The sequence below is a fragment of the Columba livia genome, chromosome Z (assembly GCF_036013475.1).
Source record: "Columba livia isolate bColLiv1 breed racing homer chromosome Z, bColLiv1.pat.W.v2, whole genome shotgun sequence".
Classification (NCBI taxonomy): domain Eukaryota; kingdom Metazoa; phylum Chordata; class Aves; order Columbiformes; family Columbidae; genus Columba; species Columba livia.
The window spans coordinates 73655935-73679618 of record NC_088642.1 but is presented as its reverse complement, the minus strand read 5'-3'; the positions used below and the strand labels follow the sequence as shown (position 1 = coordinate 73679618).

The 23684-nt window shown below is 41.7% G+C and overlaps 1 protein-coding gene across 7 annotated transcripts in view; it reads left to right on the top strand.

Annotated features, from left to right (window-relative positions):
• PALM2AKAP2 (PALM2 and AKAP2 fusion) overlaps nucleotides 1-23684 on the top strand; it is a 267852-nt gene that overhangs the window by 55332 nt on the left and 188836 nt on the right. For all 7 annotated transcript variants that reach the window (XM_065046386.1, XM_065046383.1, XM_065046385.1 and 4 more), the window contains one exon: nucleotides 4644-4774. In XM_065046386.1, the coding sequence (XP_064902458.1) occupies nucleotides 4644-4774 (131 nt within the window). The remainder of the gene's footprint in view (nucleotides 1-4643; nucleotides 4775-23684) is intronic.

Genomic DNA, 23684 nt, shown 5'->3' with positions numbered 1-23684 from the left:
TTCTTCAATACAGCACTAATTCTACTACACGCATTTGAGGGACTATGCATTATTTCCTTGCTAGCACTAAATGTAAACAACTTAAAGCCCTTGGGCTTTACTGTCCTGAAGCACAAAACTGGAATAAATAGCGCATAAGGGAGCTATGTACCACATTTATGGCCATTACTGTGTCTGCTGCATTCAAACATCTGGCATGATTTCTTTTGGTCCTGTTCAACATCTGTTCACTTTTTTTGTTCTCACCATGATCCGTTCACAGAATCATGACCTGGATTTTTCCCATTTTTGCATGGTGCAGAAGTCACTCTGCTTTCCTTTCACATTTGAACAAAACAGACGTGGAGCTGCCAGTTATCTCTGCAATCTCACTTATGTGCAGAGAAACCAAATCACCTGAGAGAAGCAGTGACCTAGAGCATTGAAAGCTCAGTGCCCTTTCCACGTCAGTATCCAAGAGCCTTTTTAGTGACATGATCTAATTCCTGCTGAAGGATTTAGCCCTGAAGAAATTGTACTATTGCAGTAAATGAAGGAATACTTATATCAAACTGCACATAGCATAGCTGGTTTTATACAAGTGGTGTCTTCTGAATGTACAGCATATTCACATTCCAGTATCGGAATGAGCAGCACAAATGCCTGTATTGTTAAAATAGCATATTTGGACACTCTTGGAGCCCTCTATCATTTTGACAATGTCTAATCATACAGCAGAACTTTGGTGCATAAAGAAGCTCCAAGATGCAGTAGAGAGTTAAAGCTCGTAACAGACAATGAAGGAGGAGCAATGCTGAAATACTAGCTTGTGGCCATTTTAATCACAGACTGTAAAGTAAAACAAATGCAGAATATTGTTAAGCAGGCGTAACTCACACAGCTAGTGTTTTTCGAGCTCCATCCTCATGCAAGCGTTCTCCTTTTAGCAGATTTGAGAAACAACTCCTGTTCTTCCTGGGACAAGATTCTGCAAGATTATTTCTTTTTCTAGAAGCATAACCTAATTTTCGTAGCTATGGAGGACAGATGGCAACGAACAGCCTTTTGTTTCCAAGCCACATCTGTCTCTGGTTTACAACGGGCTGGACTGCCTCGATGCTAGCTGCCTCACCAGACCATCTCATCCCCGGGAGCTGTGCCCAAGCACCCAGTATAGCTCTGCCACCACCTCCCTCTTACACCCAGCCCACCCCTGCTATCATCATGTGTGCCAAAGCCTTCCCTCCTGGTTTCTGATGAAAATACCCTGGGAAAGGTTTGCTTGAAGCAGGTGAGAGATTCTTCCACCCCTGCCCACTGCCTCAACACTATGCCAGTCATCTGGCAAGGGAGAAAATATTTCCCGAACAGCGAAATGGTTGCGCACAGTCCCCTGACGTGTGCCTGCCTGTTTGCCTATTGTATTGTATTGTATAAATGTATGTAACCTCAACAACTTGGCAAGTAGACCCTCTGAATTTTAAGAAATACTTCTTACAAATGTTTCCATTTCTCGCAGTCTTCTTGTCTGGATACCTCAGCATAGTATTTAACAAATGCCTTAATTATAATCTTAAAAAGGAGAGCCAAAAACATCAAAGCTACCAGCTTTCCTGTTTTAAATAAAATATGCTGACATTTCACCCAAGAGGGAGTATTTTTAGTAGATCATAGCATTCTTGTCTCTAAATATGCTTTTTTTAAAAATCCCATTGATGCTTTCCAGTTTCAAATTCATGCTATTAATAGGTTAAAAAAAAAAAATTAAAAAAAAAATAAAAAGAGACTTCTGGGATAAAGAAATCATGTGATTTTGTAGCTTAAATGTTTCACATAGACAAAGACCAAAACAGAAGCTGCACAAATTATCTTATTTTTGATGTACAGCAGGGGACTGCCTTCTCCCTGTAGCAAATGACGAAGTGACTGTTAACTAAATGTCTTCAATACTGTCCAAGCAGCACTTAGCCGAAGGCTTTATTAGGACTGCTGGAGCCATATCTAAAACAGGTTTAAAACACAGAAGGCTGCCTTTGTCTTTAGAGTCTGGTCTTTAGAAACTTCGGGGAGGTTTTCCAACTGAGTATTATTCAAGATTTCAGATTTGAGACCGCAGCTGATTATGACATATGTATCAACATAGTTCCACATACAACGGGGCACATTTCTCTTTAAAGAAAAAACAGCAATTTTCTAAAGAGCAATTAGCCTTCACACTTCCTTGCACTGGATCTAGCCCAGCAGGTACCCACTGAGTTGTGCTGCTGAGACTTCTTAAATGCCAAAGCACAGGTTGTTAAATACTGAACACCTCAGAACCTGTAAATCCATCTTTGACTGCCTCACTTTGTTCCTTGGTGCATGTGATGACGTGGGAGTCCTTTGCTGAGGGAATATTTCAATATCACCTTGGGTCTGAATGAGCTGATGAAACTTTACGGCAGTAATAGTAGAAGTATAGAATCATTTGGCTGGAAGACATCCTCAAGATCATCAAGTCCAACGGTTAACCTAACTCTAGCACTAAACCATGTCCCTAAGAACCTCATCAACACATCTTTTAAACATCTCCAGGGATAGGGACTCCAGCACTTCCCTGGGCAGCCTGTTCCAGTGCTTGACAAACCTTTCTGTGAATAAATTTTTCCTATCCAATCTAAACCTCCCCTCATTCAACTTGAGGCCGTTTCCTCTTGTCCTATCACTTATTACTTGAGAGAAGAGACCAACCCCCTCCATGCTCCAACCTCCTTTCAGGCGGTTGCAGACACTGATAAGGTCTCCCCTCAGCCTCCTTTTCTCCAGGCTGAACAGCCCAAGTTCCCTCAGCTGCTCCTCATATAACTTGTTGAACAGGAAGCAAAGGTCCTGTGGAGAAATCCCACTACCACCCCATGAGATGAAGCAGGAAGCACTAGCAGACAGTAGTGGCAGCAAAAGGAGCAATGGACTGCAGAAACTGTGGCTAGAGAGAGTCATCACTAAAGTTGTGAACTAACACCTTGGAGGTCATGAGCAATGCTAACTTCAGTCAGGTAGAATACATCTCCAGCATCAGCAAGTCCAACTGTTGAACATGACTGCATGGTACAAGAACATGAGACATTTTCTGTCATGCAGAAGTCCTGATTTACATAGAAAACACCAAGAAGTCCTCTGGTGTATGGCACAGTTGAAGGCAGTGAAAGCTGGAGTAATTTATAAAGTCTAATTCACTTGTGTGTTTTATATTGCTTTCTGTCTGCTACCTTATTAAAATCTAATTGCCTGATGGGGTGATAAGAATAGTTTGCGCATAAATACTGTGTCTATATATATACCCGAAAACTAACAAGTAAGCCTTGTCTGTCATGTCAAAAATCTTTCTATTTTGGTCTGCGTTTGAAGCCTGCTTTTGGTGGTGAACGTTTTTCCTTTATATGTGGTTTGCACAAGTCAGGTTCCACACCAGCAACAAACATGGCATTGAAAAGATTGATACTACATGTTTGGGCTGCCCCTGAAATCCACTTTCTTTGAACTGATGACTTCCTTATTAGCTCCTCTTTGCTGCAGAGGATACTTGCTGTCACAGCTGGTTCCTTGAAGTAGCATTGCCAATCACTTTGCAAATTCAGAAACAAGGCTCTTCTTTTCTGGGCAATGGAAAGGATTACTTTGATCGGTCCCTTGGCTGTTTTTTCTATCAGCTCTGTTTCTTCATTGCAAAGGGGCAGAGACTTGTGTGGCTTTGGGCTCCTGATCTTCCTTTCAACAGGTGTTTGTCCTCTCAGCCAGCTGATCCACTGCCTCCTTCTGGGAGGATTTGGACCAAATAAGATGCACAGGGTGATGTGCAAATTAAAGGACCTCTTGTAATCAGTGCATCTCCACTGGTGAATTCCCCAGGGTGATTTGCAGCAGTATTAGATAGTGGGCAGGTGAGGATGTAGCCATGTTTTCAGTGTAGAAAACACAGCAAAACTCCCAGGATTCCTTCTATTTGGTGTTAGCTATTGTTGCTTTCTGTGAAAGTGTTGCAGTGCCCTGGGCTACCCACGGTTTCTGGAAGACTTTAACTGATGTTTTTTAATTTGTGTCTGGCTAAAAGGCAATGTGTGCACTTAGGTGAATGTATATGTGTGTCTGCCTGTATGTCTGTATGCCTGTGAAGGTATAGAGACACATCCATGGTATAAATCAAAAAGAACATCTTTGATTAATTTAATAGCAGACTGATTTTATCCTTTGTGAAACACATTCTATTTAGAGCAGGCTGCTCTTTTCCTTTTGAAGCCTCAAGAGGTTTGTGATTTTAGCCCTTCCAGCACATGCCTTATCATTCACAAGAGATCCATCCACACTATTGTTCCAAGATCTCAGTTCTTGTAGGGCTGGCCAATTTGTGTCGTTCAAATTCTTGTTTTTATCAGGAACTAAAAATAACTTCATATTAAGGTATTGATAGTAAATAAAGTACATACTGTAAAACTGATGCTCCTAAATCTAGAACATCTGATATCTGGATAAACAGCTGACGGATTGCCTGAAATCAACTGTGTAGAGCAGAAATCAGAAATTCAGTGGGGGCAATCTACTATTCAGAAGTGGAGGTAAATCCTTCTCAATCTTCAGATGGTATATGTTCAGTTTGCTCCTAAGGTTTGGCTTATTTTGCCTTACAGTCAAAAGCTCTTCGGGAAAAATGGCTGCTACAGGGAATTCCTGCTGGCTCTGCAGAAGAGGAAGAAGCCAGAAGGAAGCAGTCAGAAGAGGATGAGCTGAAGGTGAAAAAGCTGGAAGAAAACATACACAGGTAGGGACAGTTTCCCTTTGTTTTGCCTAAGAACAGTCACTTCGGTTAAGGCTAGAGACCTTCCTTGCCCACGTCCCCATCTCCGGCAGGGAAGAGTGTAAGAAGCAGGTGTGCAATCAGTGTGCCCAGAATTTGTCTCCCCTCCCAGATGTCCAAGGTTTGCAAGGTAGAGCCATTATGGTATCTTCGTGCTTAATAGACTTAGGTGGACTTCTCTCACCAGGGAGCTAAACAGAGGGCTGAGTTCCCCTTTCAGATGCGTGTGTATGACTTTGTCAACACTAAGAGATTCTCCATTGCTTTACACCTTCTACAGCCAAAGCAAGTACAAAGCGGGGCAGCACTCTTTGTCTCTCTCTTTTTACTGGTGCAAATTACTTTTTAAACACAGCAGCAGATGCCACCAGCAGATCAAATAGCTACTGCTTTCAGAGGCAAGGTTTGGCCGTCAGAATTATTTCCTTTTATCAGTTCCCCATTGCAGTCTGAGATGACATTTGTCCTCTTTTTTGTGTTTTCCTCGGTTTTGCTACGAACAATGGGCTTTAAATCTCATAAGGATAATCCTTTTATACCCCACAGAACAAATTCCAAAGCTGCTGCTTCTGCCATTTAGGCCATGTGAATTTAGAGGTTTTTTCACCTAGCAGAAAACTGGCAAAAGTTGGTGAAATTTGGCAGCACAGCTTTTACAAATGTATCAACCGAGGCATATAAATGACAGAAAAAAAAAGCAAATGGTACCAACAGTTCAAGGTTTGAGGTATTAGCCTAGCATCTGGGGGATCCAATTTGCTTTACACCAAGCCTCTTGTGAAATTTCCTGGAGAAATCACTGGGAACGTTTCTTCAGGGGTATAAACAAACAGACCTACCCAGAGCTTGGACAACACTAAACGGCTTCTATGTGGAAGTAATAGTTCAGCATGAATGTAAGAGTTGTCTCATCTCTGTCATGTGATTCTTGTTAATCAAAACTGACCTGAGAATGTGTGCTGTTCTGCTACATCTGTGACAGCATAAGGCAAGAAAACTTTTTAAAAAATATTTCATTTGCTACCTGATGTTTTATAACATTATTTAATGCCATAGATGGAAAGAATACATAGATTCAACTTCAGAAATATGTACTGTAATACACATTTCACCTAGGACTGAATGCTACAAGACGCTAAGTGCTCCAACCCCATACAAAAAACACATCAGCATGTGCTTAATTTTAGCTATGTGAGTACCACCACTGAAAGCAACAAAACCTGCTTAATTAGTTCAAAGTGTAGGATGGAAGTCCATGCCCTTTGCCCCGATAGTTTGGATTTTTTTCTTCCTTAACTGCAGCCATGAAATAAAATCTTGGAATATTTGGAAGTAACAGAGCTCTCTTCTGCTGCGACCATGTATCTGTCAAATGACAGGTCAGCTGCTTGCTCTTGAGTTGAAAGGACATTCGTTTGACAGCCTCACTAGCATGCTTAACCTCCCTGTTATCTTTCTATGGGAACTCCAAAGACAGTAAAAAAGTATTTTAATTTAAATGAGAAAATGTTGCACCTGAAGTGTAGAGATAAGACAGTGGAAGTTGAGGTCATTAGTCTAATTAAAATTTACATCCATGACAACATGACACATCAAGATATGATGCAAAGGTAAAGGGTTGTAGAAGGGGTAAGAAGAAAACAGATGTCAAGCACGTTATCTGGAGGAGTGAAATAGAATGAACTCATCCTGAAAGGCTTTTTCTGCTCCCTATGCAGCACATTTCCCGTCTGCATTCCCAGGAAAGTATCAGAGGGGAGGATTACAGGAGGATCATTCATATGTTCATGTTTGCAGGAGCCCACTTTGCACTGTCCAATGGACCACTATGAAACAGCCCAAACCTTCTCAGTGAGAGCAACAGAGGACAGATTCAGCTGGTCCACCTGGAGGATAGAAAAATACTGCAAGACCAGGCATAGAGATCATGCCAGGGGACTGTACAACCACTCTGCCCAGGATCTTGCGCATTTGTGAGAGTCACACTGCGTCATATGTGCAAGCACAGAGCAGCTGCAGTGTAAAGAGGACTGTGAATTTTGTGGCACACATTCTGGGTTTGTCCCCACTGGAAAGTATGTGGACTTTTACAGCTGAGTGAAGTGTGACACAGAGAACAGAGAACAGAAAACTGAAGGAGATAGTGCTTGAGATCAGACTAACGTTCAGAAATGAGGATGCGGGCTGATGTAGGTCTGTGCTGTCCAGAAGAGGCAAACATCTCAACCTTAGGGAAAACATAGGGCTAGGTGTGAGTTTGTAGATGGTCTCGAAGACCTTGCACACAACACAAATGCTTGAGTATTGCTTTTTCTAATTCAGTTTTAAGTAACTTTCCAGCTAAAGTCAGACATTTAGCAAAATATATACATGCTTAAAGTGTTTATTCTTAAGCTGGTGTAACCAGTTCTCCTTTGTGTGGGAGGTGTTCAATTCAACTGGGGCAGCAAAAATTCATGAGTGTGCAGACTGCTGTTTATTTTTTAGACTTACATGTTATCATGATACAGGAAATCACATACTTCAGCTTGTAGCTTGCAAGGATATGTGCATATAAGTAGACTTAGACATGAGTAAGTGCTGCAAAAGCATTTGAGAGAAGGATGTCTACATTAGTCAGCATTTCTGTATGCTTCATGCCAAGCAACTGAAAAAATATCTGCATCACAAAAACAGAAACAAAGCATAACAAAGAATGGAATACAAATAATTAATGCTATCATTATGCTCATAATTAACAACAAGAGGACATAAATGTACAAGATGCGCACACAAGTTAAAAAAAAAAGAGAGGGCAAGATTAAGATAAGATGCAAGCATATGAATGGTGTAACAGTGGATTACAGGCAGAATGATCATTTGTTATTTGGAATTAGTTTAATATGTTTAGATATTCTGAAACATATGAACATGAGGAACAGTCTTTCTATCCAAGAGTGCAAAGTGGAAATAGAAGAATAAGCAGGTTTGCAGTGAGCTTAGTCCTGCACTTCCGGCATTTCTGCTTGCCTAACTTGAGTCTTCAGAATAAGATTTATGGTGTCCCATGTAAAAAACCTGGTACTGTGTCTTGCATTTCTTCAAAAGAGTAGTTGGTCTGGTGGACTTAACAAGAAGATTGGACTCATTGTTCAACATTCTTTGAGTCTTAAATGGACTGGAAATCTGTCCGTAGTGGGAAGTATGGAAAGGTATTCCTGCATTAGTTAATGTTTGAAACCTAGCTGCAAAATTGATGGTATCATTGCATTAGTGGCAGGATGAAGCCATATCTGGATTTAGCATGTCTCTCAGCACAAACTGTCGGCAGACATAGAGAAGCAGTAACACTAGTCTAGTTTTTTTGTTCTCCTAAAGATCTTGGGTCAGTGCGAGAAAAAAGCAGCCATTTCTGAGTTTCTTTCTCATTGTCACAGAGCAAGAAAGTGCTCTCCTCCTTCCCGTATCTACCTTAGATTCAGCGTAAAAAATGAACAAAAAGCATTTCCATTCCCTTAAACTTGTTCTCCAAATCACAGACCTGAGACACATTGTTTGAGATAGCATTGATACAGATGCTCAGGGAACTTCCACAGAGACGTTTCTGATAGTGTGTTGTAGGTGAAACAAACACTGGAATGTGATGCATGCCTCCCATGGTTATTTTTACCACATGGCAGTCTGTTATTTTGCAGTAGTGAATGGAAAGTTGGCATTTGACATCTGGGTATTAACAGGCAGCATTCATAGAGCACAGCAGCCCACCCACAGCCTGCTGTTCCTTCACAGTATTTGAAAGGCTCCAAAATTATTTTGTTTTACTAGATTACATTATAGTACATGCTGACGGCCTGTGTTTACTACAAAAGGTGAAGAGTGTTCATTGCTCCGAAGCTTTCATGTAGCATGCCAACATGAAATAGTCTGTGACAACATATCTTCCTACTTGATGACAGACGCTGGCATTAGATATGAGGACTGGACTTGTTGTATTCCTGGTGCTAAGAAACTCAATGAGCTAAATCGTCAGTAAAGTGCCATATCCTTTCTAAAGTCTCTTCTTATTGCAGAGACCAGCAAATAGAGGCTCATGGTTCAGCTGAGCTTGTTGTGGTTGCTGCACCTTTAGCATTTTATCTCCTCCCAATGTCTATTCTTCCATATCTTTCTGATGCCAAGGTTTGTTTCCTGCTTCTTCTTCCCAGAATAAAAACTTAGCATATCTTAGGCTGGGAACTCTGGCTATAATTTGGTCTCTCTTGAGACTGTCACTAATAGTATTCACATGACAGAGGGACAGAGAGCACATAAGGCAGATGTGAGTGCACTCCTTCAAAAGAAGGGTCATCTGATGTCAAAACCAGCTGCTCAGACTTCCCATAGAGCTGACAGTGCAAGCCAGGACTGGAGGTGCCAGGACCTAAGGCACCTCTCCTTAGCAAGGTCTCATCAATTTCACTTCAGTCTTAGCCTTCAGAGAGATATGTATGGTTGCTGAAGTTTGTGTTAGTGCAGAGAACAGTGTGTCTTCCAAGTGCATGGCCCACATGGGCATGAATGTGTTGCAACTTCCACTTTGATGGCAGCTGAAGAAAACAACCAGGCTCATAGTTTATTTAGCATTTGTATATTTTACCTAGAATGCAAAATGCAGCTGTGGATGAGACCTTACTCTGTCTCCGCAGGTTGCCCATATGACCAGTTGTGTTGGGTGAGCTTTCTAAAAGTGAAATAGTAAAAATGTCTTCTCATAGCCAGGCATTCTTTCCAATTTCTGCTCACCTTATGAGGCAAGATCAAGCTTTCTGCACAGAAGCAGCTGTTCGTTCCCAAGCCCTCTGGTTCTCTGCTAAGACTGGTCAATATCAGATCTCATCATCTCATCTGCTGAAGCTCCAGAAATTCCGATTTCAGCAACCCTAAGGACTGTGATTTACAAAATCCACCCATAAAGATTCTTCTGGGGTGCGTTTCATATGTGATACATTTCTTAGGAAAACAGAGACCAAAACAAAACCAAGCAAAAAACCTCAACAACAGGAAATCTCAGATTTCCAAAGGAACGTTCTCTGTGGTATTACTAGAGAATTCCTCAGGACTTGCAGCATGACCTCAGAAAAGCAACAAGTTAAGAGTTGGTGGGTGGCAAGGGTTTTGAGGTTTTTACATATGATATAATATATTCAGATGTAGCACTTTAAAAAAATTTAAAAGCCAAACACTTAAAAAAATAATACAGCTTACTTCCTTGGTTCTGAAACTCAATCCATACGTAAAATAGCAGAGTGACATGCCAGTGTTTTAATAGTTGCCTAAATGCTGGTGTTCTGGATTTAGGAGTAGCAATCTCGGGGTCTTCCACAACTTCTAGGCTTTGTTAGCTTGCAATTATCTAATCATGCCTATGCACTGTATGAAGTGGGCAAAAGGACTGACTGTTCAGTTTGAGTACAGATTCCCTCCACTCCAGCTATGACTGCTCTCCTCAAATATGTGTACTAGATATGGACCTTGATAAAGACACTTGTTTGCCTAATTTGGGAGCAAGATACAGAAGAAATTCCAAAGCCTTGTCTCTACATATCAAGGAATTTCCAACTCAAGTGCTTCTGAAACTTCATCTTTGTTGGTATGCTTTAGATTAAGAGACATGTTCATCAAGAAGGAAGAGACACATGGTCTTAAATTCAGCCCTGGACAGAAGCAGGTTTTCAAGGACACCTTTATTAAGCAAGCTGACACATTGCAAAGTAGCATCAGTTTCTAAATAGATTCAAATGCCTAATATAGTAGATTATATACTACAGCCCCTAGTGAAAGGGGCAGTTACTACCTATAGGCCAGGTTCAGCAATAAAAATGCAAATTCAATCATTGCAACCTTTCAATAAAATCGATGTTGTGCAGAAGACTGGATTTCTGTTGTCATGCTGGGTGAGACACAATGACAGATTATCAAGCGCAGAAGTTCAGAGCCTCCATGACTTTAACATTTTAAAGCTAAAAAATTCACACAAGTCTCTGTGTGATGCTGTTTGCAAGATGGAGAAATCTCTTTATAACACATGTATTTACCATATGTGTTGAATCACTACAGTCCCTGTGTATGCAAAGCCAGCTAAGATCTTCACACTTCTTTTAAGCCTAGTAGAACTGACAAGGGTTTCCTGGAGCAGTAAATTGTGGTATAGCACAAAGAGCAGGAATTGTTGACTTAATTACATCTGAATTAAATCTTAATCATGGACCAAATGAGACTGTTGCCTGGAGTAAAACAAAAAGGACTAGTCTCTGTTTATTTCCTTGTTATGCTTGTCTTTGCTGGAGTTGGTTGGGTGGGTGGCTCTCCTGGTACACAAGCCCTACCACAGGGCAGTCCTGGTGAAACAGCTCTTTTAACAGTCTGTACAGCACTTAGTGGCTGGAAAGTACAAAACTGTGGAAATCCTGAAGCAGGAAGACCTGTTTGTGTGGGAGTGACATACATGTGTAGAATTTTGAAAGAGATGACAAACCTGGGGTGTATTTACAAAGAGAAGGCATAGAGTTAGATAACAGCCTGGGTTGAATTTATTGTGTTGGTGCTTTATAGTGATTTACTCTGTCTTCGCCTTAAATCAGAGGACTTTCCTCTTCCCTGCCAAGTCTCTACTTATGTGCTCTGTCTGCTTCTGGCAAGGCAAAAACATGTAGTGTCACATACACACATGTTCAAACACATGTGCTCGTGCACACGTGCTCACAGAGCCAGGGAAGGCACCACTGCAGTTCTGGTCCTCAGTAACTACCTTTTCCCAAAAGCTCAGGTTCAACCTGTATAACCGCAAGAGTTTAAATAAGTCACCTACATTTTGAGCATTATCTCCTTTAGCCTGCCCATGCAGTCGTTGAGGAGAAGACATCACCTCCATGGCCTGTCTAAACCCATCTCTCTTCCTTGAGTACTGGTGCCTCAGTCAAGTGCCTCAAGTGCAATGGGTGGAATTTTGACATCAATGTTACTCCCTGCACAGGCACCTTCCACTGGGCCTCTGGGCGCTACTGTGATGCAAAGTCATTAATAATCATTAATTATGTATCTATTGTATCGTGTGTTTGCTACCCCAGGCCTTGCCCTGTCAATTTTACCAGTGGTAGTCAACACTGAACACGTATTTCTGCAGAGCTGGGTGGGTTCTGAGTAGGCAGAGTTAGGGTTAGAGGAGGAGCAAGGTGCAGCGTCTGGAGCCACCCAGTGGGCATTGCAAGTCTTAGCCTCTTTTTCAAAAAATATGCCATCAGAAAAGCACTATCACCTTCCCTGTAGGGTTTTTAGACCGCTGCAATGCGTGGGTTCTAAGGGAAAAAATAATGCAAATCCCAGTAGGTGGTCCACAGGAGATAAAGACAGACTGGATGTGCAATCGGGAACCCTCGCTAATAAGGAAGGGACAATTTTAACAGATTTTGAGAAGCTGCAGCTGAAGAAAAAGAAAAGTCCCAAGGAGGCACATTCAGGAACATAGAACAGTCTGCTGGCACACGTATCACAGTCTCACTGTAGAAAAGCAAATGAGTAGCAACAGGGAATCTCAGTGTGTTGGAAAAAAAAATGCTTGTAGCCATCCAAGAATATAAGACATGTGTGGTATGGTCAAGTCAAAAACAAAGGACATCCAGAGCACTCAGAGCAGCATGTTACAAACGTAAAACACACTCATAACCACATACAAATATGGGCTTTGTAGGGTAAAGTGATATATGGCTCTGTAGAATAAGGCACTGGGGAATCAGGTCCCAGTGCCAGATTGTTATAAGAACTCAAACTAGAAAACTGACTTAGTATGACAGATGTGCAGAAGGGTAGTGAAACGGATGGGGCAGAGATAGGGAGTAATAAGTGGAGACACTGGGAGAAGTTAAGCTAGAAGTGCACATGGATTAGAACTATTTCAAAGTCAGACTTGCATGGCATCTGCTGTGACATGTTGTTATTGCCACAGTTGAAAAGGGACTCAACAGAGATATCAAGAGTACTGCCAAGCAGTAGGAAAAACAAAATAAAACAAACAAACAAACAAGATATTTTGCAAAACCAGTAACACAATAGCATACAAGATGAGTTCAAGGCCAGACAAAGCAGAGATTTACTACAGATTCCTATGCAATCAACACTCAGGACTCCTGAACAAACAGCATTTGGCAAAGTCTGATCAGCAAGGACAAACAACTGGAATGGCTTATGACCTTAAAATGTCATTAATGGTCTACAGAGGATATTTGGAAAAGCAGGTAAATCCCATTTTACAAGACATTGGAATCAGACTTGAACAATGTCCATGTTTCTCATTAGAAGTCCTTCAGCTCATGCAGACTACCTAATTACAAGGAGCCATAACTGTGAGATAGCAGAAGGAAGGCATATGCTGTAATGAGTTCGTCTCGATATTGCCCGTGTTAAAAGAATCTGTGGACAAGTATGTGGTACATGCTAGGTGTCAGTGACATGAGACTTCTGTGGCTGGATCAGGGATCTGCTCTCCTTGCTCTGTAGCTGTCAGTCTGCATCAGGACAGATTCACTTCAGCATGTACCAGAGTACTAAAAAGACAAGTAAGTTCAAAAACAAAGTGTTTAATAAGAAAAAGATGCTCTGAAAAAAAGATGAAGTTGATTCTGAATAACTGGATCACTGGTGAGACAGAAATTTTTAAAAGCTGTGAAAACATGTTGTATATTGTACCTGGTCTAGAATACCTGGCAGAACAGTACAGTGTTCATGCTCTCCCGTGCCCAGGAAAACGCATTTAGTCCTTCATGTTAAACTATGACTATTCTCTACTAGAACATTTTTACTTACGGAGCTACACAAGCATATCTTCCCTTTGTAGATTCAATTTTTACCATCAAAAAAGTATGGACACTTAAGTGGAATAAGCTGTATAGGCAGTGATTGTTACAGTCCTGTATAATAAGCACTCTGCTGGAAACCATATTGAAATAAAGAGTATAAAAACAATCAACCCTCTAGGCAACAGCAGAATGTAAGCAGGATAGTCTGAAGTCAGCAACAGAAGAGAGACACATGGAATAGGTCTTTGCATCCTACATCCCTCTAGGCAGTCTAAGTGGTGCAGACTGTGTCCCTAGGAATTGCCTCAAGAGGAGAGACCAGCGATAGAATCATAGAACCATTGAATTATTTTGGTTAGAAGATACCCTCAAGATCATTGAGTCCAACCATCAACCTAACACTGGCACTAAACCATGTCCCTAAGAACCGCATCTACACATCTTTTAAACACCTCCAGGGATGGTGATTCCACCACTTCCCTGGGCAGCCTGTTCCAATGCGTGAAAACCCTTTCCAGGAAAAACCTTTTCCTGATACCCAATCTTAACCTCTCCTAGCACAACTTGAGGCCATTTCCTCTTGTCCTATCACTTGCTATGTGGGAGAAGAGACCAACACCCTCCATGCTCCAACCTCCTTTCAGGTAGTTGCAGACAGTGATAAGGTCTCCCCTCAGCCTCCTTTTCTCCAGGCTGAACAGCCCCAGTTCCCTCAGCTGCTCCTCATCAGACTTGTGCTCCAGACACTTCGCCAGCTTCATTGCCCTTCTCTGAACTCTCTCCAGCACCTCAGTGTCTTTCCTGTAGCAGGGGGCCCAAAACTGAGTACAGGATTTGAGGTGCAGCCTCACCAGTGCTGAGTACAGTGGCATGATCACTTCTCTAGTCCTGTTGGCCAGGCTGTTTCTGACACAAGCCAGGATGCTGTTGGCCTTTTTGGCCACCTGGGCACAATACTGGCTCGTGAGCAACCACTCTGTTAAACTCTTACCTCCACCACTGATTTCTTGCATGACTTGGAGCAGGGTATTTCAACAGTCCTTCCACATCATCTTTTCCAGTGTTCATTTGTGTAATTATCTTTCCTACACTTTCAGCATAATTTGAGCTGAGGTACAAGTATTACTTTGGTACAGGAATTACTTCTCACTGTATAGAGGGGACATTAGATATTCTAAGTTAATTTTCATTCTTCAGAATTCTTCATATTCTTCTCCTATTTTGCAGTAGCAAGGCAAATTAAAAATAGATGCTTAGTAACACAAATGACCCATGCTTCTAGAAAAAGCAGGAAAGAACAGCCTTTCATTGAACAAAGTGATTCACACTGTGACTGGACTCGTGCTTCTTGCTAAGATTGTAAATCTGGCTCTTGGTCGTCACACAATTCTCATGTACCAAAGCAGCATGTTTGAAAGCAGCAAAGCAATGTAGTATTTGGGTGGGATGTGCAAGTTATGGTGTGAAACTTATGCTATAACTCTCTAACATGCAAAGGACACAGGCAAGGTTAAAACATCGGGCAGTAGCTACTGGGTGTAGGCTCTGGTGCCAACAAAGTACAAAATGCTTCAGCTAGCTCTGAACCTGTGTGCTGGTTGCACTGCAGCTGCAGCAAGGTGGAGAAGCTGTCAATACCCAAATGGTTGACCACGCATTCCCACGGCTGTTGGTGCTGTCTACGCTGGCTCAGGTATCTTAACACAGTGTTGCACAGCACTGAAACTGATGCAGACTTTTACGCTGCAGCACAATGACATCTAAATCAGAAGATTAGCTGCAGCCCCAGTGGTTGTGGTAGTTTCCATTCATCTATAGGCAGGGTACAAACCGCAGCAGTCTACCTTGCCACTCAGCTGGCTCACTTGAGCTGGTGTCTGAGTTCATGCAGCCTCATCAATATCAGTGCTTGACCAGTGCAAGCTCTGGGTGAGTAGGATATGTCCATCCATGCTGAGATTGTACTTCCGACGTTACTGAAGACGTGGTTCGAAGTGCCTTAGGCCTACAGTATTATACAGCTGCATAATTAAATGGATATCTTTTGTTGATAATTCCTGGGGGTGTTTTATTTTTTAATTCAGCTCTCAAAATCGGGTTCCCAAATGATTCATTCATGTCTTTAGTGTGCTGGTGTTTTTCTTATCCTTACCTATTAACAACTGGGCCTGTTCTTCTTGTGTCTGAAAGAGCGTGTTTTAGTCACTTGTGTGAAGAAAAATCTGCAGCACACTAAGCCTACAGTACTTTTAGACAGGGTTACTGAAAATGGCAAATGTGTTTCATGGTTTTCCATGCAAGACAAAACATTTACTTTTGTGGCTTCCTTTTCTCCTGCTGTCACTCTGTATGCAGGGATCCAGGAATCCTGGATCCTCACTGGATTTCCAGGTGGGGTCCATCATTCCACTGGATGCCATGCACAGGGATATATTTTCTTTGCTGCAAAGACTTATAATGTAAGCCGGTGAAGCAAGCAATCACTAGGAAAGGAAGTGAGGACCAAAAACATTGACTAGAGCCTAGGTTTTCCAAGCCTGAGTGACCCGTTGTGTAGGTAAGTCAAATCTGTAGCCAACTTGTGGGATCAAATTGTAACACAGATCTTTAACACCTGAAGAACTGCATGTTCTCTGCAAACAGATACTGGAGAGAGAAGGCATATCCAGCACAGACCCTGTCATCTTTGATGGTAGCCCAGGGAAAATGTCATCAATGGTAGAGTTACAGCTGAGTTATTTAAAGGATTTTTCATTTGTAGGAAGCCCATTTGGGAAACACGAGCTTGCTTACAGAATCTTATCTGCACAAAATATGAATAAAACCAGTAGTCCCAGTAAACATAGGTTACTGGTGATAGGTAAAATTGGAGTGTGTAGGTGTGGAGGAGTGTGTGACACTCTAGCCAAATAAGTGACCAGATAAAGCAACTTTTAATTAAGTCTTGGAGCCCAAAGTCTTTTATGACAAGACTTCCATCCCAGTTTGTGTTTGTGCATATTATTTTTTAATGTATTTAGAAAAATGCAAGTACAGTTTCCTTGTGCAACTCCCTTTTTAACCTCTTTTCCACTCCTTAAATTCAAGGGTACTTATTAATTAGGACAGTGAATTTTATACAAGTGATCCTCAGAAGAACCCACATTGCAATCAGGAAATGGGCTGGCAGCCTGGTATACATTGAGATGTTTTTCTTTGTGTCCATCAAATAAAGAGACAGTCATAACAGCCCAGGCAAGGTTTGCTAAGACTTTCAGTTGCAGTTAAACTCTTAGTTCCAAAAGAATAGAAGGAGGAAATCAAACATCAGTCAGCCACAGCAAAAACCTAAGGGTTTCCTGGCTTGTCTGTTGATCTCTGAGCTTTGTGACTTGGCATACCTGGAATGGGCTCAGAAAGGCAGAAGGGTCCTAAATTTAGAAACACATTTCAGGCAGCAGCTGCTGCGGAGCAGCAGTATGTCACCAGCAGAGCCAGGTTTGCCAGCATCCAGGTTGGGAAACCAGAGAACCAAGTTCGCCCTCCAAATGCCATTCCAGATGGGTCACACAGGGCCAGTCATTGATCTGGTACTGAGAGGACAATCGGCCTCACTGTTCATGAGTTACTCCCAGAAGCTTGAGATATCAGTCATGACCCTGGGGAGATGGTTCATACCTGTTATACTGGCATTCTAGTTTTGATGACATAGGATTTTCAGCTAAGACAATAAATAAATAAAAAGGGAAGGGGGGGGTGCGGGGGGAAGGGGCGGGGGAGGTGAAGCCACAACAACATTCTGACTTTAAGAAAGGTTGTGGCAAGAGAAAACAGTGAAGCTGTCATGGGCTTTGCACATGTACCATGTTTTTGTCCCAAAACATGCAACAGGAATGCTTCATGCCTTTGAGCCATTACCTCTTGGTAATCTTTGAGATTTCTTCTTGGGGAGAGCTGCAGTATCCAGGAACAGAGCCCAACATGAGACAACTGCAGAGTGTCACTGTGCCAAGAACATAGTGATCCTCAGCTCTGTTTTCTTCTTGTACAGTAACTGCACTTGAACATAGGCATGACCTGTTATGTTTTACCACCTGCTGAAGGCTGTGAGCACCCACCAAGTCAGATGCCAACTCATTAAGCCACCTGTTAGCTTGTTATGTCACATGTATGATCACTGGAAGCCCAGTTTAAAGGCTATAGGTAACATTAACTAGCCTTTCAGGCAAGCAGCAGTACACACCACTCCATTGTATCATCTTTTAGACAAGTAATTTCAGGAGCAACCACCCTACAAACAAAAAAGCCACGTAATTCTCTGGTTTTTTCTACTTAACATCAGCTTGACAAATGCAGAGCATGAATCATACTGAATCTATATCACAGAAAAATCATGTTGTTTTGCTGCGGAGGCTATCAGGATAGTCATGGTTGTGTAGCATCAAGTGTCAGGGAAAAAGCCCAACTTGGTCTGGATAGTACTCTCTGAAAATCTGCAAGGATGAACTGAAAACAGGTTTCAGTAATAGAAGTCTGCTTCACATGAGGATTTTGAGAACTTTTTTCTTAATTAGCTGTTTTTTCCTTAATGTTGGTAGTGCATAGTTTCCAGCCAGAGAATTTTAATTGTCAGAGACTGGTACAGTCAAAATGATACCATCTAAGGCAATGCAAAACCTCAGTGTAACAGAGGGACATTGCTGTGATACCACTGGTTTGTTAAATGCTTTCATTTAAAACTCACAGAGCATGAACAGAAAATATTATCAAACCCCTACAGATCAGACCAGTGTCCACCATATATTACTGGAGTAATCTGAAATTCCCACACAAAAGAGGACGTACTCTTTCTTATCACTGTATTCATTTTTCTAACACAAGAGACAGGCTTGAAACATCACATGAAAGACGAAAAATCTGCAGCAGATGCAAAAGAGAAGGAACTTCACAACTGAACTGGAACTGAGAAATTCTCTTCCATTCATCCATGCCTCTGCTTTTCCTTCTCTTAGGACTGGGCATGTAATAGCAGACAAATACTTTGATATCTGCAAGTGATACATGAGAGGTACGTCCTGACATCCTGACTTACGATGCCCAAGTCTACCAGGGATGCCAGGACCAAACATTATTTTGCATGCAGTGTAGGTTTCTCCACGCCACTGTTTTTGAAGACTGCTGTTGCACAGCATTTTGTAAAGGGCCATTTCACTCTTCAAGCATTTCAAGCAAGATAGCAGAAGAGAATATCCACTCTTCCTCCCCCTCAAGTAAGAATGGAGGACAGGAAAGTGCACGGTGGTCCTCAGGTAGTGAAAACACCTGCTTAAATATGGTGTGTGACAAATGAAGACATTTAATGAGCAGTTTTGCTCTTACATGTGGCTCCTTGGTGCAGACACCTGTGCTTCAGCAGGCCCACCAAGCACTACCAAACCTTGGGCACCAGGGTGCCACAGGAGCTCTGTTGGGTTTTCACGAGTAAATCACAAACTTCCTTGCTTCAGTGAAGCCCTTCTAGATTTGTTTTGTTGCAAACAAGATAATATGGCTTTTCCTTTGGAAGATTACCAGATGAACAATATCCTTGTACAGGAATGGATGTGAAACAAAATGCAAAATGCCTGAAGCAAAGTAATGTTTCTGATAGCACTTCCTTATTTCCAGTACTTATTTTGTCATCTGTAGTGTCTGTAGGGGATGACTGCAAAATTACCTATCCTGGAAATGTCTTTTTTCCATTAAAAGCAGTGGTATTTAATAATTTCACATCTTCACTAAGTGGCTTAACACTTACTGCATCAGTACAGACTGCAAAGATCATAGTGGCACCATGAGTAAGATGAGGAATATGTTGATATTTTCCCATCCAAGCAACCTCTGCTGAGCCACCTTGTCTCCCCAAAGAGAAGGCATTTCAAAAACCTGACACAATGACCCAGCATTTCTGAAAGGTGCGTCTTTCTTCCTTAGTCTTTGCTTTTCATGCTGCTGAGCTGAAAAGGATTGAGCGCAGTGAAAGAAAGAAATAGTGATAGCTGGTGATGCATTAGGAAAGAGGTAGATTGTCTAGTAATCTCTGACTGACCTGCTTTTCGCTGTATTGGATATATACGTAGCCTAAATGGCTATGAATGAACAAAGCTGAAACTGAATTGTCACTGGACTTTTTTGTTTTTTTGGTCACTACTCCTTTTTTAAATAGAAATTACCTTCTTTCAAAGAACAGTCATTAAGGAAGCACCATGTACTATAGAGATCTGAGCATTTTCATTCAAGTATTCTTTGAAATAAGTGAAAACTTTTACTGGTTGGCACAAAAGTTTTGTAAAGATATTTTCAGAAGCTGTAGTAGCCAGTCATATACCAATCTTGCCCCTAGATGTTCAGGGCAAATCAGTCCTTACACAAACCTATGTTGGATTAACCTGATCTTTTGGTAAGGGAAGCTTTTCCTGATAGTAGCTGGACAGTAAAATAGGACATGGAACATCTTGGTTTTACCCACATTTCCTGGCTTATGATTTACTGGTGAAAAGCTCATGCTGCTTTATATACTGAGAACAATTTGTAGAGCTGCATATTTCAGAAGGAATTATTATTTTAATCTGAACACATGTATTTTGAACATGTTCCAGTCTCACTTACTTCTTTGCAGGTTGTTTTTTTTCCCTTCACAGGAAAGTGTCTTTAAAACAAATACTAGTGTTTTGTGTCTGCTGTGGGAGGAATGCTATCTGGGAAATAGCCAATTGTACAAAGTGTGTTAATGTGTCCATTAGCCTTGGTGATGCTGAATCATGTTTATGTGAGACAGTGCTGAGGGGATTTGCATAATGAGGGGTTTGAAAAACAAATTTTCTCCAGCTTTTCCTGGAAAGAAAGAGTACAGTTTTTGCTGGATGAAAATTTACCTCTAATAAAGAACTGAGAAACCTTTGCAGGCAGAGAAGAGAGCTCCCAAGGAGAAGCAAGGTGAACTGAGAAAATATCACCTCTAAACTCACCAGAAGTGCTCCAGGAGCTCCCATTGCTGCTTTTTTTATAGGTAGCTGCTCTGTAGTGGCTGCTTTGCACTTACGCTTTTCAGGACCAGGCTGATTTCATGTAGTGGATATTGCTTGTGAGATGTCTGAACTATAGCCTAAGGAGCATGCACCAGTTATTCATTAGAAGATAAAATATTAATTGTCCCTTCTCTCTCCCCATCAGCCAGGGCATATGAGAGGAAGGGGAAGGAAGAGAAAGGCATTCCCTTTTTGCTGCAGTTGGGTGGTTTTAGCTTCTTGTTGATAGGTTAAATCATGAGGATTTATAGCTCCCAGGGCTATTAAAGTTACCTAGTCTTTAAGAGCTCCCACAGCTTTCTCTCCTTTAATTGCTGTTTGTATCTATCTTTTCCACTCTGGCCAAGCCTCTAGTTTTGGTTTTATTTGATTGTCTTATTTTTAAGAGTTTGATAGCCTCTTCAACATTGCAATTCAAAGGGCTTGTGAGAAACAGCTAGTTTTTGCAGATTTCTCTCCTTTCACATCCCAGTAAGGTGACGTCTCTTATGGGCAGCCTTGAAGGCAGGCAGATAGGTCTGTAGGGAGCATTTGGGTTCCTGCAGTCCTTTCACTGCTAAAACCCCTTTTTTGCTCTGAACAGCAATGTGGCATGGCTCCACAGCAAAACCCTCCTTTCTCCCCACACCTCCTCACCTATCTGCACCCCTCCATGGTGTGGTCCTCCTGTCCTTGTGTCCCCTTCTCCCTCTGTCCCATCCTGCCCACTTCTCCTCAGGGCTGCAGGCAGGAATGCTTTGCCCTCTGCAGCAGAGCAGGTGCTGGGGAGTGCAATAAGGTTTTCCAAGCTTTAGAGTCAACCTCTCTGCCTCCTTTCATCCCAGGGATCCCAAAGGGAAGGATTTGCAAACTCACAGCCATGAGTTTTACTTGGCGACCTTGCAGGCCCTTGTGTGTGCTGGTGTGAGCACATATGAGCATGGAGGAAAAGGGCTGGACTACACAGATAGGTCCTATTCATCTCGACAAAATGGACCACAGGTGGCAAGGGGCAATTCTTTAATTCCAGAAGGAATCAGGAAATGTCAAAGTTACACCTTCTGTTTCAGGACAGGCTTCTTCTCTGACTCTTACTACTTCTGTTCCCTACTCCCCTCTGTTTTCTCATTATCCTCCAAGAGACACTGCTTTTTAATTAAGTGTGAGGGTAGATTTGCAGAAAAGAGGGAAAATCTTTGTTCTTCCTGTCCCAAACTGATTAGCATTCTTGTAGCTTTGCTATTTGCTTATCTAAAAAGAAGCCATTATTTGACTGAGGGAAGAATAGCTTTTGCATTTTAATTTTCTTCTCACCAAAAGCTTATAAGATACCTTAATTATACCAGAAAAGATTTTGGGACTCATTTACCATTCTCGAATTCATGTAACTAGTAACACCCCCTGACAAATCCAGTAGAAGAAACACTTAGAGGAAGAACAAGTCATTAAAAGAAAAAAACAAACAACAACTCATAATCACCTTGACCTCACCTTGCACAGGGAAGAAAATCTTTGGAGCATGAGCTCATCTTTTTAGCCAACTGTGCAGAAAGAGAAAGTTCATGAACTGTACACCAGAGCCATTAATCCATGGTTAGACCCCCCCCAGATGGAAAGGTTAAAGACCCTCTAGGAGGACTGTGAAATTACGAAGTCTGTGGCTTATGAATGGAAAAGCAAACTAAAAAGAATGGACATGGGGTAGGCAGATTTCAGTAAACTGAAGAGAATTCATAACTGAAAGTTTTGATGTATAGGGGAGTTATATAGGGTGAATGACAATAAACGCACAAACTGGCCCAGAGGAAAGGTAAGAGGTGTGGTAGGAGACTCACTTTACTTGACTTTAAGCAAAGAAGGAAGTTCATAGAAAATGGAAGATAGTTCAGATCACTAAGCACCATTTGAATAGAGTTGCAAAGGCACTTGAGGACAAGAACTAAAAAGACAGAGGCATAATGTGTCCTGTACTGTAATAGGAAATGGTTCTGTGACAGCATTACTGGCAGAGGGAAAGCAAAGGCCAATGTTGATCTCATGTTCCATGGAGATGAAAGACAATAGATGACACTGAGATAAGGGCCTTTTTTGTGCTTCGGTCTTCACGGAAAAGGTTTGTTGCAGTCAGATGGCAAATACAATTACATAAGGTGCCTATCCAGAACAGAGTTGGGAAAACAAGCCTGAGAGTACTTTGACTAATAAACGGTTCTCAGATCCTCTGAGCGTGGTGAGATCCATCTCCAGACTGGAGACCTGGCTGAAGCAGTCTCAGAGCCTTCTCTCTTTGAGATCTTGAAAAGGGCAGTTCATAGGAAGAGGAAATGTCTAAACTTTACCAATGGCACATGGAAAAGAGGAGTTAGGGAATACCAACTGAACTTCAGTCCTTGGAGAAGTACTTGTGCTTGTCCAGAAGAAAACACAGTGAATTATAATCGTGAGTTTATCAGATAAGGCCCATCAAGATACACGAGCTTCCTTGATAGACAACTGTCAGACCTTATAGGTCCAGGTCATTTGAGGACGCCAATTATCATGGCAGTAGTGAGGCTTTGATACCTTTTTAATCAAACGGTAGAAATATAGTTTGGACAAAACTTGAGGAAGGCAGATGCAATACTGGCAAGAAACTATTCTGCCAAAATTGAAAGAAAAAGATTTGATAGACTCTGTGCTGGGTCTGAAACCATTTAATTTTCTCATTAACACCTTAGGTGATAAGAAGGGATATAAGTGGAGGATCTATTCATTGAACTTGAAGACAACATCAAACTTGGGGACATATAGGGAAGAACAGTATGATGATTACAAACCAGAGATAATCTTAAAAGTGTAGTAGAAGACAAGTATGAAATTTTACCTTTAGGCAGGCAAAAAACAACTGTGCAGACAGGGTGGGCTGTAGCTGTCAGCCCAATTGTCTCAAAAGGGTATGGGAATTAGAGTGAATAAGAAGCTGGATGTGAGTCAAGGATTTTGTGCTGTAAAGACACATTGGTATGTAGGTAATGAGACATAAAAGAAACCTCCTCTGCT